Genomic DNA, 17543 nt, shown 5'->3' on the forward strand with positions numbered 1-17543 from the left:
CTCATTACTGGACACTTCATTGCACTCCAGAGAGAAGAAATCCAGCTCCACCCATCAGAACACCGACACAAGCTTCCCTAACCAAGAAACCTTGACAAGCCACCTGTACAACCCCACCCACAGTGAGGAAACTCCACAATAAAAAGAACTCCACAAGCTGCCAGAATCCAGAGAGGCCATCCCAAACTCAGCAATATAAACAAGATGAAAGACAGAGGAATACCCAGCAGGTAAAGGAACAGGATAAATGCCCACCAAACCAAACAAAAGAGGAAGAGATAGAGAATCTACCTGATAACGAATTCCAAATAATGATAGTGAAAATGATCCAAAATCTTGAAATCAAAATGGAATCACAGATAAATAGCCTGGAGACAAGGATTGAGAAGATGCAAGAAAGGTTTAACAAGGACCTAGAAGAAATAAAAAAAGAGTCAGTAATATAATGAATAATGCAATAAATGAGATCAAAAACACTCTGGAGGCAACAAATAGTAGAATAGCAGAGGCAGAAGATAGGATTAGTGAAGTAGAAGATAGAATGGTAGAAATAAATGAATCAGAGAGGAAAAAAGAAAAACGAATTAAAAGAAATGAGAGCAATCTCAGAGACCTCCAGGACAGTGTTAAATGCCCCAACATTCGAATCATAGGAGTCCCAGAAGAAGAAGACAAAAAGAAAAACCATGAGAAAATACTTGAGGAGATAATAGTTGAAAACTTCCTTAAAATGGGGAAGGAAATAATCACCCAAGTCCAAGAAATCCAGAGTCCCAAACAGGATAAACCCAAGGTGAAACACTGCAAGACACATATTAATCAAATTAACAAAGAACAAATATTAAAAGCAGCAAGGGAAAAACAGCAAATAACACACAAGGGGATTCCCATAAGGATAATAGCTGATCTTTCAAAAGAAACTCTTCAGGCCAGGAAGGAATGGCAAGACATACTTAAAGTGATGAAAGAAAATAACGTACAGCCCAGATTACTGTACCCAGCAAGGATCTTATTCAAATATGAAGGAGAAATCAAAAGCTTTACAGACAAGCAGAAGTTGAGAGAATTCAGCACCACCAAACCAGCTCTCCAACAAATGCTAAAGGATATTCTCTAGACAGGAAACACAGAAAGGGTGTATAAACTCGAATCCAAAACAATAAAGTAAATGGCAACGGGATCATACTTATCAATAATTACTTTAAACATAAATGGGTTGAATGCCCCAACGAAAAGACAAAGACTGGCTGAATCGATACAAAAACAAGACCCCTATATATGCTGTCTACAAAAGACCCACCTCAAAACAGGGGACACATGCAGACTGAAAGTGAAGGGCTGGAAAAAGATATTCCACACAAATAGAGACCAAAAGAAAGAAGGAGTAGCAATACTCATATCAGATAAAATAGACTTTAAAACAAAGGCTCTGAAAAGAGACAAAGAAGGCCACTACATAATGATCAAAGGACCAATCCAAGAAGAAGATATAACCATTATGAATATATATGCACTCAACATAGGAGCACCACAATATGTAAGACAAATGCTAACAAGTATGAAAGGGGAAATTAACAATAACACAATAATAGTGGGAGACATTAATACCCTACTCATGCCTATGAATAGATCAACTAAACAGAAAATTAGCAAGGAAACACAAACTCTAAATGATACAATAGACCTAATTGATATCTATAGGACATTTCACCCCAAAACAATGGATTTCACCTTTTTCTCAAGCACACACAGAACCTTCTCCAGGATAGATTACATCCTGGGCCATAAATCTAGCCTTGATAAATTCAAAAAAATTGAAATCCCTACAGGCATCTTTTCTGACCACAATGCAGTAAGATTAGATCTCAATTACAGGAGAAAAACTATTAAAAATTCCAACATATGGAGGCTGAACAACACACTGCTGAATAACCAACAAATCACAGAAGAAATCAAAAAAGAAATCAAAATATGCATAGAAACGAATGAAAATGAAAACACAACAACCCAAAACCTGTGGGACACTGTAAAAGCAGTGCTAAGGGGAAAGTTCATAGCAATACAGGCATACCTCAAGAAACAAGAAAAAAGTCAAATAAATAACCTAACTCTACACCTAAAGCAACTAGAAAAGGAAGAAATGAAGAACCCCAGGGTTAGCAGAAGGAAAGAAATCTTAAAAATTAGGGCAGAAATAAATGCAAAAGAAACAAAAGAGACCATAACAAAAATCAACAAAGGCAAAAGCTGGTTCTTTGAAAGGATAAATAAAATTGACAAACCGTTAGCCAGACTCATCAAGAAACAAAGGGAGAAAAATCAAATCAATAAAATTAGAAATGAAAATGGAGAGATCACAACAGACAACACAGAAATACAAAGGATCACAAGAGACTACTATCAGCAATTATATGCCAATAAAATGGACAATGTGGAAGAAATGGACAAATTCTTAGAAAAGTACAACTTTCCAAAACTGAACCAGGAAGAAATAGAAAATCTTAACAGACCTATCAAAAGCATGGAAACTGAAACTGTAATCAGAAATCTTCCAGCAAACAAAAGCCCAGGTCCAGACGGCTTCACAGCTGAATTCTCCCAAAAATTTAGAGAAGAGCTATCACCTATCCTAATCAAACTCTTCCAGAAAATTGCAGAGGAAGGTAAACTCCCAAACTCATTCTATGAGGCCACCATCACCCTAATACCAAAACCTGACAAAGATGCCACAAAAAAAGAAAACTACAGGCCAATATCACTGATGAACATAGATGCAAAAATCCTTAACAAAATTCTAGCAATCAGAATCCAACAACACATTAAAAAGATCATACACCATGACCAAGTGGGCTTTATCCCAGGGATGCAAGGATTCTTCAATATCCGCAAATCAATCAATATAATATACCACATTAACAAATTGAAAAATAAAAGCCATATGATTATCTCAATAGATGCAGAGAAAGCCTTTGACAAAATTCAACATCCATTTATGATAAAAACTCTCCAGAAAGCAGGAATAGAAGGAACATGCCTCAACATAATAAAAGCTATATATGACAAACCCACAGCAAAAATTATCCTCAATGGTGAAATAGTAAAAGCATTTCCCCTAAAGTTGGGAACAAGACAAGGCTGCCCACTTTCACCACTACTATTCAACATAGTTTTGGAAGTTTTGGTCACAGCAATCAGAGCAGAAAAAGAAATAAAAGGAATCCAAATTGGAAAAGAAGAAGTAAAACTCTCACTGTTTGCAGGTGACATGATCCTCTACATAGAAAACCCTAAAGACTCCACCAGAAAATTACTAGAGCTCATCAATGAATATAGTAAAGTTGCAGGATATAAAATCAATACACAGAAATTCCTTTTATTCCTATACACTAATAATGAGAAAATAGAAAGAGAAATTAATGAAACAATTCCATTCACCACTGTGACAAAAAGAATAAAATACTTAGGAATATATCTACCTAAAAAACTAAAGGCCTATATATAGAAAACTATAAAACACTGATGAAAGAAATCAAAGAGGACACTAATAGATGGAGAAATATACCATGTTCGTGGATTGGAAGAATCAATATAGTGACAATCAGGATACTACCCAAAGCAATCTATAGATTCAATGCAATCCCTAACAAACTACCAACGGCATTTTTTCACACAGCTAGAACAAATAATTTCACAATTTGTACAGAAACACAAAAAGACCTCGAATAGCCAAAGCAATCTTGAGAAAGAAGAATGGAACTGGAGGAATCAAGCTGCCTGACTTTAGGCTCTACTGCAAAGCCACAGTCATCAAGACAGTATGGTACTGGCACAAAGACAGAAATATAGACCAATGGAACAAAATAGAAAGCCCAGAGATAAATCCATGCACCTATGGACACCTTATCTTTGACAAAGGAGGCAAGAATATACAATGGATTAAAGACACTCTCTTTAACAAGTGTTGCTGGGAAAACTGGTCAACCACTTGTAAAAGAATGAAACTAGAACACTTTCTAACACCATACACAAAAATACACTCAAAATGGATTAAAGATCTAAATGTTAGACCAGAAACTATAAAACTCCTAGAGGAGAACATAGGCAAAACACTCTCTGACATAAATCACAGCAGGATCCTCTATGACCCACCTCCCAGAATATTGGAAATAAAAGCGAAAATAAACAAATGGGACTTAATTAAACTAAAAAGCTTCTGCACAACAAAGGGAACTATAAGCAAGGTGAAAAGACAGCCTTCAGAAAAGGAGAAAATAATAGCAAATGAAGCAATTGACAAACAACTAATCTCAAATATATACAAGCAACTTCTGCAGCTCAATTCCAGAAAAATAAATGACCCAATCAAAAAATGGGCCAAAGAACTAAATAGACATTTCTCCAAAGAAGACATGCAGATGGCTAACAAACACATGAAAAGATGCTCAACATCACTCATTATCAGAGAAATGCAAATCAAAATCACAATGAGGTACCCTTTCACTCCAGTCAGAATGGCTGCAATCCAAAAGTCTACAAGCAATAAATGCTGGAGAGTGTGTGGAGAAAAGGGAATCCTCTTACACTGTTGGTGGGAATGAAAACTAGTACGACCAGTACGGAGAACAGTGTGGAGATTTCCTTAAAAAACTAGAGATAGAACTGCCTTATGACCCAGCAACACCACTGCTGGGCATACACACCGAGGAAACCAGAATTGAAAGAGACACGTGTACCCCGATGTTCATCGCAGCACTGTTTATAATAGCCAGGACATGGAAGCAACCTAGATATCCATCAGCAGATGAATGGATAAGAAAGCTGTGGTACATATACACAATGGAGTATTACTCAGCCATTAAAAAGAATACATTTGAATCAGTTCTAATGAGGTGGATGAAACTGGAGCCTATTATACAGAGTGAAGTAAGCCAGAAAGAAAAACACCAATACAGTATACTAATGCATATATCTGGAATTTAGAAAGATAGTAACAATAACCCTGTAAGCGAGATTGCAAAAGAGACACAGATGTATAGAACAGTCTTTTGGACTCTATGGGAGAGGGAGAAGGTGGGATTATTTGGGAGAATGGCATTGAAACATGTATAATATCATGTATGAAATGAATCGCCAGTCGAAGTTTGATGCATGATACTGGATGCTTGGGGCTGGTGCACTGAGACGACCCAGAGGGATGGTATGGGGAGGGAGGAGGGAGGGGGGTTCAGGATGGGGAACACGTGTATACCTGTGGCAGATTCATGTTGATGTATGGCAAAACCAATACAATATTGTAAAGTAATTAACCTCCCAATTAAAATAAATAAATTCATATTATAAAAAGAAAATGTTGGCTTAAAGCTCAACATTCAGAAAATGAAGATCATGGCATCTGGTCCCATCACTTCATGGGAAATAGTTGGGGAAACAGTGGAAACAGAGGCAGACTTTATTTTAGGGGGCTCCAAAATCACTGCAGATGGTGATTGCAACCATGAAATTGCAAGACACTTACTCCTTGGAAGGAAAATTATGACCAACCCTAGACAGCATATTCAAAAGCAGAGACATTACTTTGACGACAAAGTCCATCTAGTCAAAGCTACGGTTTTTCCAGTGGTCATGTATGGATGTGAGAGTTGGACTGTGAAGAAAGCTGAGTGCTGAAGAATTGATGCTTTTGAACTGTGGTGTTGAAGAAGACTCTTGAGAGTCACTTGGACTGCAAGGAGATCCAACCAGTCCATTCTAAAGGAGATCAGTCCTGGGTCTTCTTTGGAAGGAATGATGCTGAAGCTGAAACTCCAATACTTTGCCCACCTCATGCGAAGAGCTGACTCATTGGAAAAGACTCTGATGCTGCGAGGGATTGGGGGCAGGGGGAGTAGGGGACGACAGAGGATGAGATGGCTGGATGGCATCACCGACTCTATGGACGTGAGTTTGAGTGACTCTGGGAGTTGGTGATGGACAGGGAGGCCTGGTGTGCTGCAATTCATAGGGTCCTCAGAGTCAGACACAACTGAGTGACTGAACTGAACTGAACTCCACATTGGAGAATGTTCTAATATAGAAGGAGTAGCTGATGGTTCAGGGGAGAGGAGTAAAAATTTCAGGAGCAAAGTCCCTGAGCAAGTTTTAATAAAAGGCATGAGATCCTGAACAGACGTGAGGGACTGAGTGCTGTTAGGATCATGTATGCAGAAGGGATGGCAGAGAATGTCTGGTCAAAGACAGGCAGATTAGGCTTGGAAAGCTCTGAGATGTCTAACCTGATTACATGCAACCTCTTCATGAATTATTGCAGGGGGCTCATTAGAATGCAGGAAGTTTGCTAGTGATTGTGGAGGAGCAATGTAGTAGTGTAGGTAGGATGACAGTAAAAGTTGGAAGAAATTCTTTCATAGTCCTTAAGATAAATAATTTAGTATGATCACTTCATGACAAATAGATGGAGAAATAATGGAAACAGTAAGAGACTTTATTTTCTTGGCCTCCAAAATCACCGCTGATAGTGACTGCAGCCATGAAATTAAAAGAGAATTGCTCCTGGAAAGAAAATCAAATCTAGACAGCCTATCAGAAAGCAGACACATACTTTGAGAGCTGGACCATAAAGAAAGCTGAGCACTGGAGAAATGATGCCTTCAGACTGTGGTGCTGGAGAAGTCTCTTGAGAGTCCCTTGGACTACAAGGAGATCCAACCAGTCTATCCTAAAGAAAATCAATCCTAAATATTCATTGGAAGGACTGATTCTGAAGCTGAAGATCTAGTACTTTGGCCACCTGATGCAAAGAGACTCACTGGAAGACCCTGATGTTGGGAAAGACTGAAGTCAGGAGGAGAAGGGGATGACAGAAGATGAGATGGTTGGATGGCATCACTGACTAAATGGACATGAATTTGAGCAAACTCCAGGAGACGGTGAAGGACAGGGAAGCTTAGTGTGTTGCAGTCCATGGGATGGTAAAGAGTCAGACACGACTGAGCGACTGGACAACAACCTAGTGTTGGACAGCCTCTTGTACTGGGCTATGGGTTGTTGCAGGAATAGAACTTTGACTTATTTTCCTGTGTTATCACACAAGTAATACAGTTATCATCCCTCCACATGACATGCCAACATTTACAGGACTCAGTCATTTCCAGAGAAGCTTTGGGATTATTGGAATATCTGACATGGACCTAAATGTTATACAATTAATTTATTTACTTATATCAATTTTAATAGCTTTATTGGAATGTAATTTACAAATCATACAATAGCTCCTTGAACATGAATATTCCAGTGATATTTAGTATTCACAAAAGTGTGGCCACCATCAACACAACTTAAGAATTCTTAAGACTGTTTTAATCATCCAAATGAGAAACCCTGATGCCACACCCCTGCAAACACACTTTCTATTTATCTTTTCTCAGCATTTTACATAAATGCAATCATACTTCATATTGTTCTTTATGACTGGCTTCTTTGACTTAAAAAAATATTTTAAAGGCTCACCCATGATGTATTTCATTTTTTATTATTATTGAAAAACTGTTATTGTATGAATGCAGCATATTTATTTATTCACTTTTCAGTTCATGAATATTTCTATTGTTTGTACTTATTGGCCAATTATGATTAATGCTACAGTGAACATCATATACAAGTTTTTTTGAGTATACATAAGTTTTTATATCTTTGGGAGCATATACTTAGGAGAGGAATTTCTGGGTCATATGGTCACTCTTATTTAATTTCTGAGAACCTGCCATATTGTTTTGGAAAGCAGCTGTACTATTTTATACTCCAACCAGCATTCTATCTGGCTTCCAACTTCTCCCTACTTGTTTTTATCTGTTTTATTGTAGAGATCCCAATGAGCATGTAGTGGTATCTAACTGTGACTTTGATTTTCATTTTTTTGAAACTAATTATGTTCAATTCCTTCTCATGTGCTCATTGGCTATTTGTACATCTTCTTAGGAGAAAGGTCTATTCAACTCCTTTGCCCATTTTTAAATCGTGTTTCTCTTGTTTTTGGATTGAGTTGTAAGATTTCTTTATATAGTATGGATACATATTCATTATTATGTATACGACTTGCAAATATTTTCTCCCATACTATAGGTTGTCTTTTCAAAAAGAGAATGAATATCTCAATTAATGACATGGAAATGACTTTTTGATCTTAAGGACTTGAGATAATTGGTGTTCAGGAACCCAAGGGTGGTTAATTTCCTTTCTCTGATGCTAAGCTAGTTCAGATTGCTGTCATTCTGTAAAATAAGAGTGTGCTGCTTTAAGCCTCTCTTGCTATATTTTAGACCACATTTGATTTGTACTCTGACTATAAGAAAATGAATGAAAATTAAAGGGTCACTTTTCTTTTATTTATCAGAGACATTGATTAGTAATATTTTGAGCAAACTATGAAGCCCATTCATTTAAAGAATTATATAAAATATGCTTTAGGCACATTCAGATCTTTTGGATATTTATCTCATGGGATGGAGGGAAAAGAAAGATATGAAGAAAGAATAGAAGAAATAAAGACAGGAAGGAAGGGGAAGAAGTGAAAATAAGGAGACAAGAATTGACATGAAGAAGAGATAAAGGAACTAAAAGGAGAGATTGGAAGAATGAAGAAATAGAGAAAGGATCACGAGGATAGGAAAAGGGGATGAAAAGAGAGGGAAGGGGAGCAAATAAAAAAGACAGGCAGGCAAAGAAAAAAAATAAAACAAAGCAATGAAAATAATGCAGGCTTCAGAGCCTGGCCAATGTTTCATGAAGTGTCACTTGTAGAGGACAGACTGCAGAGATGCTGGCTCTGAAGGTTGATGGTGGCAGTAATCGTGATTCCAATTTGCAACAAATGGTATGAAAGGCAATGGAACCCCAAATGGAGAGCCCTACACTGAAGGCAGTGAACTGACAACACAGACGTAGTGGAGGAATGCAGGGATGCTGAGAGGTTAGTTCTCTGTTTGACAACAATTTTGCATCTGATGCGTAATCCACAGTTGCAAATAAAAAAAAAATAAAAGCTATTTATCACAAGATCTCTCATCTGGAACAAGGAAGTTTGGATGTTCACAGGAATGCCTTTGAAGTTTTGTTCTGTGATGAGCTTTAACTTAGCATTTACTTTCATCCCAGACTTGGTCGTTTTCACCTCTTCTCTTCCTGTCCTCAGCCATTCAGTGGTTTGCTGATGTCAGTGGTCAGTGCAACTGACCCATAGCAACTTCTTCCTCTCTCTGGTGTGGCTTCCCTGCTGGCTCAGACGGTAAACCGTCTGTCTGCAATGCTGGAGACCTGGGTTTGTTCCCTGGGTTGGGAGGATCCCCTGGAGAAGGAAATGGCAGCCCACTCCAGTGCTCTTGACTGGAAAATCCCATGGACAGAGGAGCCTGGCAGGCTACAGTCCATGGGGTCGCAAAGAGTTGGACACGAGTGAGCGACTTTATTTTACTTCACTCTCTGGTGTAGCCTAGGCATAACTAATAATTCTTGAGCCTAATTTTCAAAGCCCCTTTCTCTTTATGCCTGTTTATTTGTGTGCATCATCTTGATAGATTATATATTACAATGTATAAGTCCTGCTTGTGTGGGGTAAGCACCTAGTTCCATTGTATAGTCTTCCTCTCCACCCTAGTCCATCCCCACAAAGGCCATCAGAAGAGCTGCATTTCAGAAGCAATGGAAGGAAACATTTAGGAAGCGCAGGCAAAGAGAGTGGTGAGGAGCAGAAATGGGATAGAGAAAGAACCCATGGATTCAGAGAGAATAATAGTGGAAAGTTGCATGCAATATGCATGTTGGATCCTTATACAAATATTCTGAAAAGGCAACTAGTTTTACAAATTCTCTAGGTAAATTTTTGTGTGAATACCCTAGAAGAGGCAGGGTTTTTCATCTGCATGAGGTTGGACAGAGAGAGCATTGAGATGGACAGATTGAAAGAGGCTGGCATCATTGGAAATCTTTGGACACTGTAGATTCCTACAAACCATGGAATGGGGACTGTAAGGGAGAAGATATGAGGAGGAATCAAAGCAATTTCATCTAGTTCCCAAGAGGCACCTGTAGCATATGTAACTATGGCTTATAAACATGTAAGAATGGAATACCTGTTGGGCTGCATATGCCATTTAATATAAGACCATTTACTACTTTGCAGGATGAATTACTTTCAAATAACTTCTTGACAGCAAGTGTTCTCTCCCTATTCATAACCAGCAGTATTTAGCTTAATGCTAAGCACATAGCAAGGCATCCCTAAGACTGTGTGCTTGGCAGATTGCCCAGTCCACTTGTTGACTCTCACCCTCGCCCTTTGGTGTGCAAGGAAAATCACAGCTCTTGAAGATGCTCCATTCAGGAGGAAGCAGGATAGGTCTACCTGGATCATAGAGAACCAGAAACAGAGACCTACAGACACCTGTGGTCCAGAGCCACGGGTGACATGGTCTTTCAGAAACTATCAAACTTATCATGACTTTTCTCCAATGCCAGGAACAGAGGTTTTTGATGGGCCCCAATCTACACACAACTAAACTTACAGATGTTAGAGCTTATGGAAATTATGACAATATAACTGAAAGGGAAAAAGAAAATCCCAACTAGGAGTTGAATTGAGTACACTTTTCTTCTGTACTCATCCTTGTTTGATCGTATCAGCGATAGTGTACCAAAGTGAATCAAAGTCCAAATGGATATTGACAATTTTCATATGTAGAAAAGATTGATAAGAAGTGTACATATGCTGAGATATCACAGAACTGCACATTTTTTTACTTTTCCCTCTCATTTCTCAATGATCCTCTGAGAACTGTGTGAAGGTAAAGTCAGAAAGAAAGTTCTTACATTCTTAAATCCTCTGTAAAGAATCTGGAGCTCCTTCTTGGTAAATTTGCTCTGGGCTTCCAGAAGCTCGAGAGCCTCGGGCCGATGTCTGACGGTGGCCATTTCCAGTTCATCTTCCACGCTGTCTGTGGAGGAAAACCAAAGTCTTAAGAACAGTCACTGCTCACCAATGGGTATTCACAACAAACAGGGAAATGGAATGAGATGCTTACTGGATATTTGTGACAGTTCCACAGGAAGGATTCTCATACTGCCAATAATATTTCCCAGGATATACAGTATTAAGCTAATTCTATAGCATATTTTTTCAAACTTTCTAGTCATTGCTGCTAAGTCACTTCAGTCGTGTCCGACTCTGTGCGACCCCATAGATGGCAGCCCACCAGGCTCCCCCGTCCGTGGGATTCTCCAGGCAAGAACACTGGAGTGGGTTGCTGTTTCCTTCTCCAGTAGATGAAAGTGAAAAGTGAAAGTGAAGTCGCTCAGTTGTATCCGACTCTTAGCGGCCCCATGGACTGCAGCCTACCAGGCTCCTCCATCCATAGCATTTTCCAGGCAAGCGTACTGGTGTGGGGTGCCATTGCCTTCTCCTTCTAGTCATTAAATATCACAATATGAACATTTTTACAATATAGATTGAAAAGTGTAAACATTATGAACAATCTTAAAACCTCAAAACACATTTGAGGTTTTTAAGATACATATATACATATATATATACACACTTATATATAGATCCATATATACACACTCTTGTGACCCCATGAGCTGTAGCCCACCAGGTTCCTCTGTCTGTGGGATTGCCCAGGCAAGAATACTGGAGAAGGTTGTCATTTTCTTTTCCAGAGGATCACCCTGATCCAGGGATTGAACCTGGATCTCCGACATTGCAGGCAGAATTTTTTTGCCTGAGCCACCAGGGAAGCCCTGTATATATAAAGTACTAGTGATAAAAATGGAATTTTGTTTAATAACAGTCAGTACCACACTTGTATCATGCAACTATGAGGCAGGACTCCACTAATACACTCTGAAGTTTCCATTAAAATCAAGTATTTTGCCAGGGGCTACAAATAGTTCAATCAGATTAGGTGCTGAAGTGAGTAAAGGACTCCACTGCTGGTGTGACTGGCATAAACCCAGCCTTCACATGGGATGGACTGGAGCCAAGGGGAGCTTCTGGCTATACCCCACTGTGCAGCCAAGGGAATCCATACTTATGGATAAATGCTAAAATATTGTACTTTGCTTTGTGAATTATATATACATATAATTTCCCAAAGATTCTCTACACAAAAAAAGAATTTTGTGTCCATGTAAACTTGGGAGATTCTGTAAAGTTTAATGCTGTTTCAGAACAAAACACTGGAGAATTTTCAACAAAGGGTTCTATTTATCTTTGTTTAACCCATTGACCCCAAAGGGTTTTTATTCATTGAACCCCTTCTCTCCACAAGGAACCTCTGCTAAAATCTTCATATGGAATTAAAGAATGAGTGAATCAAGAAATAAATTATGTTGCTACTAAAGTTTCCATTCCTCTGGAGCCCTTTGAACCTTAGCTGCCTTCTGGAAAACTATTTCTCAAACTGAGGTTAGTGGACAGTTGGTGGATCTTGAATGTGTTGTTTGGAATCATAATGTTCTGTATGCATTTTTCTGAGAAACATAGCCTGGGCAAAAGTAGAGGAAATTTTAATTAGATTTTCTGAGCAGTCTCTCAATCATAGCATAACGTCCTCTGGACCCAAAGACTCTTCCACTGGAAAGAAACAAAAAAAACATTAACTTCTCAACCTTTGCAACCACACAGCAAGTTGAACCACACTATCAACCTGGTTTCTCCCTCCAGCTGATGCAGATTTACAGATGCTGAGACTGAGACAAAAGACCCAGAGGATCAGTGTAAGTAAGTGAACTAAGTGTGATGATGAGCATCACACGCGATATTCAAAACATCATACTTGAAGAGTCTGCCTGCGGACTCTCATTTACTTAGCTGACTGGTACCTCACTTCTTAATGACTCCTACTTGCCAAAGGGTTGTTTTTATTTCTAGAAAGCTGACAAGCTCTAAAAACATACCTGAAATCATCAGCAATCACCAGCATATGATAAGTTATAGCAGCAGCACCACCTAACCTAATCAAACTCGGATTCCTGGAGGCAAGCTCTGCAGAGAGCATAACATGACTCCAAAAAGGACTGGGAAATTCACAATGTGACTCAACCACTGTTTAAAAGCATGTGCTTTGGTTGTTTTCTTTTAACTCACTGTGCTGTGCTTAGTCGCTCAGTCGTGTCCAACTTTTGTGACCCCATGGACTGTAGCCCGCCAGGCTCCTCTGTCCCTGGGGATTCTCCAAGCAAGAATACTAGAGTGGGTTGCCATGACCTCCTCCAGGGGACCGTCCCAACCCAGGGATCGAACCTAGGTCTCCTGCAATGCAGGCAGATTCTTTACCAGTTGAGCTACCAGGGAAGCCCTTTTAATACACTACTTAGAATTCATTAAGTCCCAAGAGATGGGCTAGGTGCTCTGCTGATATAATTCTAATCCTCACAATAACTCCACAATGAGGTAGAATTGTCCATTTTTTACATAGTCTGATAATGAGTCTCATAGAGGTGAAGAAATGTGTGTCCCAGTGTCACATAGAAGAAACGACAGGGGTTGAATTTATACCCGCCTTCGATGCCAAAATTTTTTTTTTTTTTTTTTGCCAAACTCTCTCAATACCAAGAGAAATACCACTGATTAAGAATAGCATTTTTTTCTCCTCTCCTTTCCTGCACTGTCAACTGAGAAGTGAACTAAATCTACCAGGTCTGTTTTCTCCCTCCTGTTCTTTTTGTTCACTCGATAGGTCGTGTCTACCTCTGCCACCCCATAGACTGCAGCACGCCAGGCTTCTGTTTTTAATATACTGCAATCTGACTTTCTGTTCTTGTTATGGGTTAAATTATGACCCCTACAATATGACTGAATTTGGAAGTATGACCTTTAAGAACATAATTAAAGTTCAAAGATGTCATAAGGCTGGGGCTCTAATGCACTATGAACTGTTTCTTTACAAGAAGAGAGAAAGATAGCAGGGATACACAGGCACAAAGGAAAGCCCACGTGAGGACTTGGTGAGAAGGCAGCCATCTACAAACCAAGGAGGGAGGCCTCAGGAGGAACCAACCTGACTGGCACCTTGATTTTGGACTTCCAGCCTCCAGAATTGTGAGAAGCTAACTTCTGTTGTTTAAACCACACAGTCTAAGGCATTTTGTTATGGCAGCTGGAGCTAATATATGCACCTAAGTAACTTGTTCAAGTTCAGACTGTCTCTAGAACCCTAAAGTCCAATTTTTTAAACATTCTGATGAGATTATTAAAAAGAACCTCCGTTCTCCAGAGAGCTTTTGCTCTAAGCCTGGCATATTTTATGTCGTTTGAATACCAACAAAAAATCTTGTGAGACATATATTATTGTCTTTATTTTACATGGAATAGAAAGGGACTCACAGAGATTCGAACCTGATGTGAACAACCGACTCACTGGAAAAGACCCTGATGCTGGGAAAGACTGACGGCAAAACAAGAAAAGGGCAGAAGAAGATGAGATGATGGAGTGGGATCAGTGATTCAATGGACATGAACTGAGTGAACTCCAGGAGATGGTGAGGGACAGGGGAGGCCTAGCATGCTGCAGTCAAAGAGCTGGACACGACTGAGCGACTGAACAACACAGAGATTAACTAACTTATTCAAGATCACGTAGCTACTAAGTGACAGAGTTGGGATTTGATCTCCAACTTTTTAATGTCAAAAGATCATGAGCTTAGTAATATGCTGTTTTAAGAGATAGCAACAGTTATATATCTTAGTTAAAAACCTTGGAGACAAAGTAGTCTAAATCAGAAACCAAGCAGCCATGGAAACCCAGTGCTCTGGGAAAACATGCCTGGGTGCCTTGAGGAGATCACTGTGGTGGTGGTTGATGCCTTGCTGATTAGAAACACGTAGAATAAAGTTTGGAAGTGATGGGATCGCAGAGCTGAAAAGAACACAAAATGTTGTTTGCTTTCCTGTATTTTGTTGTTGTTGTTCAGTTGCTAAGTCAAGTAGGACTCTGCGACCCCATGGACTACAGCCCACCAGGCCCTGGTGGACTGTCTTCCACTCTCTTCCTCTGTCTTCCACTATCTCCTGGAGTTTGATCAAACTGATGTCCGTTGAGCCGATGATGCTATCCCATATTTTACCAGTGAGTAATCTGGGTTCAGTTAGGCTGGATGGTTTATTTGGGCACGAAACAAGAAGCAGGTGGCACTCTGGTCCCTTTAATCATCTCTAGGCTTCTGACTATGCAGGAGCCTTGCTGTGAGAGTAGCGCTGCTTATTCAACAGTGCTTTTGCATCCTGGCAAATTGAATACAACTAGTGTTTTAACTCACGTGTCTTCTAACAGATCTGTTTTTAATCAGATGACAGATTCCCAAACCCAGATACCCTTGAGCTTCTCTGTCTCTTTTTACTTTTTGTTCCTTACACTTTAGTCTCTTAGGACCAAGGATATCCTATGTCTGAGTCAACTGTCCCCTCAGGCCATGACACAGTTGGGCTAGAAACTGGAATTCAAATCACCTGGAAACAACAGTGAGTGTGTTAGTCTTTCAGTTGTGTCCGACTGTTTGTGCCCCATGACTGTAGCCTGCCAGGTTCCTCTCTCCATGGAATTCTCCAGGCAAGAATGCTAGAGTGGGTAGCCATTTACTTCTCCCGGGAATCATGCCTACCCAGGGGTCAAACCCAAGTCCGCATTGCCGGCAGATTCTTTTCCTTCTTAGCCCCCAGGGAAGCCCCCAGAAACAATAGTATGAGTTTTAAAAATAAGTCTCTTTCTCTTACGTCTTGCAACTTCTCTTAAACTACAGTAGAAGCTTACTACAGCCTGATTCATAATTACATAAATTTGACTCTATCCAAGGTTGAACCATATTCCCAGGAACTAACTATAGAACATCTTGCTTTACAAACAAATCTGAGTGTGAAGCCTGCCTTCCTCAGACACACATTTATAAACAAAGTTTGTAATGCTGAAATAAAACCTTTTTATGAAGAATAATGTCACTTCTTCCAAGAAGTTGGTTCAGAGATGAGCCCTTGCCTTATCATAGCAGGGAACATTGTGAGACTGTTGGCATGTTCTTCTACCTGAGACCTGCCAGACTTCTGATGAGCCCAACGACATATAATTTGGCAGACTAAAAATGCTCCATGTGAGATCAATGAATAACTACTTGAAGCATCCTAATCGTAGTGGGTCTGTCAATAGAAGGTCCATTTCTCAACATAGCATGACCCTTCTCTAAAAAACATATCCATTTTTATCATGAAAAATCATAAATACTAAAACTTAGAATTCTATCTGAGCTGAAATTGATTTGTCTAGCAAAAAATTCAACTGACTTGACTTATATTGCTTTATCTCATTTATAAAAATATCTTCTGAGCCTTTGCACCTAGTGTTTGTCCTTTATTAGATTAGCTTAAAAGTGATCTGATCTGTATGGCAATAACATCACGATGAGGATGATTACCTTCTAAAATTACATTGTTATTAACTATTTTGAAGCTTCATCCAGTGACACATTGGAAGAGGATTTAACTAATTTTGCTCCAGGTTTTAGCTTTCTACTAAGAGATTCTGGAAGATTCTTTACTATAGCATTAGAAACGGATCCTGAGAACTTCCAGAATAAGAGGGAGATGTTTAGTATTTAAGTCTGATGTGTGTGTGCATGCTCAGTCGCTTCAGTTGTATCCGACTCTTTGCAATCCACTGGAGTGTAGCCCGCCAGGCTCCTCTGTCCATGGGATTCTCCAGGCAAGAATACTGGAGTGGATTGCCATGCGCTCCTCCAGGAGATCTTCCCACACAGCGATCGAACCCATGTCTCCTGAGTCTCCTGCACTGCAGGTGGGTTCTCTACTGCTGGGCCACCGGGGAAGCTCATTCAAGACTGACACATTGGGATAAAGATAAAGCTGCCTGGGAGGAGCTTTCCAAAGCTAATCTTCATGACATCTATGTAATTTCTTTCTTCCCTCTCTCCTTTAAAAACCTGTCCAAGCATAGATAAGATGCCATATACTCAGCATTCTGTTCTGTTCCTTAGTTCCATGACTCCCAGTGCTCAAAGTGATTGGAATTGTAACCATGTGAGGAAACTTAGTTTTGGGGTTTTGGAGAAGGCAATGGCAACCCACTCCAGTACTCTTGCCTGGAAAATCCCATGGACGGAGGAGCCTGGTGGGATGACGTCTATGTTGTCACACACAGTCGGACACACTGAAGCGGCTTAGCAGCAGCAGCAGCAGCAGTTTCAGGGCTTATGGAATTGGCTTAGGTTTGCACAGCAGGTGATAGCAGGTGAGCTGGGATGACACTTAGCCATCTTCTTTCATGTTTTATCATTTAATTTCTCTGGATGGAGAGTTCAAACCTGGGTCAGGCCCTAAAGCCCCTTTTTACATTTTGCCAACTTTAAATGCTTAATCTCAGGAAAGTGAAGGCTTGGGAGCCCTCTGGACTCTTCCTGTCGTCACAACCATTCACCCACCCACCTATTGGGAGCTATTTTCTGGTGCACAAGGAGAGTATAAACGTGATTATCTCGAAGTTAATCAT

The 17543-nt window shown here is 39.7% G+C and overlaps 1 protein-coding gene across 3 annotated transcripts in view; it reads right to left on the reverse strand.

Annotated features, from left to right (window-relative positions):
- Positions 1-17543, reverse strand: part of KCNIP4 (potassium voltage-gated channel interacting protein 4) — a 242555-nt gene that overhangs the window by 102149 nt on the left and 122863 nt on the right. For 2 of the 3 annotated variants that reach the window (XM_068975025.1, XM_068975026.1), the window contains exon 2: positions 10861-10985. In XM_068975025.1, the coding sequence (XP_068831126.1) occupies positions 10861-10985 (125 nt within the window). Of the gene's footprint in view, positions 1-10860; positions 10986-17543 lie in introns of those variants that run through there. The other variant, XM_068975027.1, reaches the window with a different exon arrangement.

This window comes from Capricornis sumatraensis, chromosome 7, assembly GCF_032405125.1.
Source record: "Capricornis sumatraensis isolate serow.1 chromosome 7, serow.2, whole genome shotgun sequence".
Taxonomy (NCBI): Eukaryota; Metazoa; Chordata; class Mammalia; order Artiodactyla; family Bovidae; genus Capricornis; species Capricornis sumatraensis.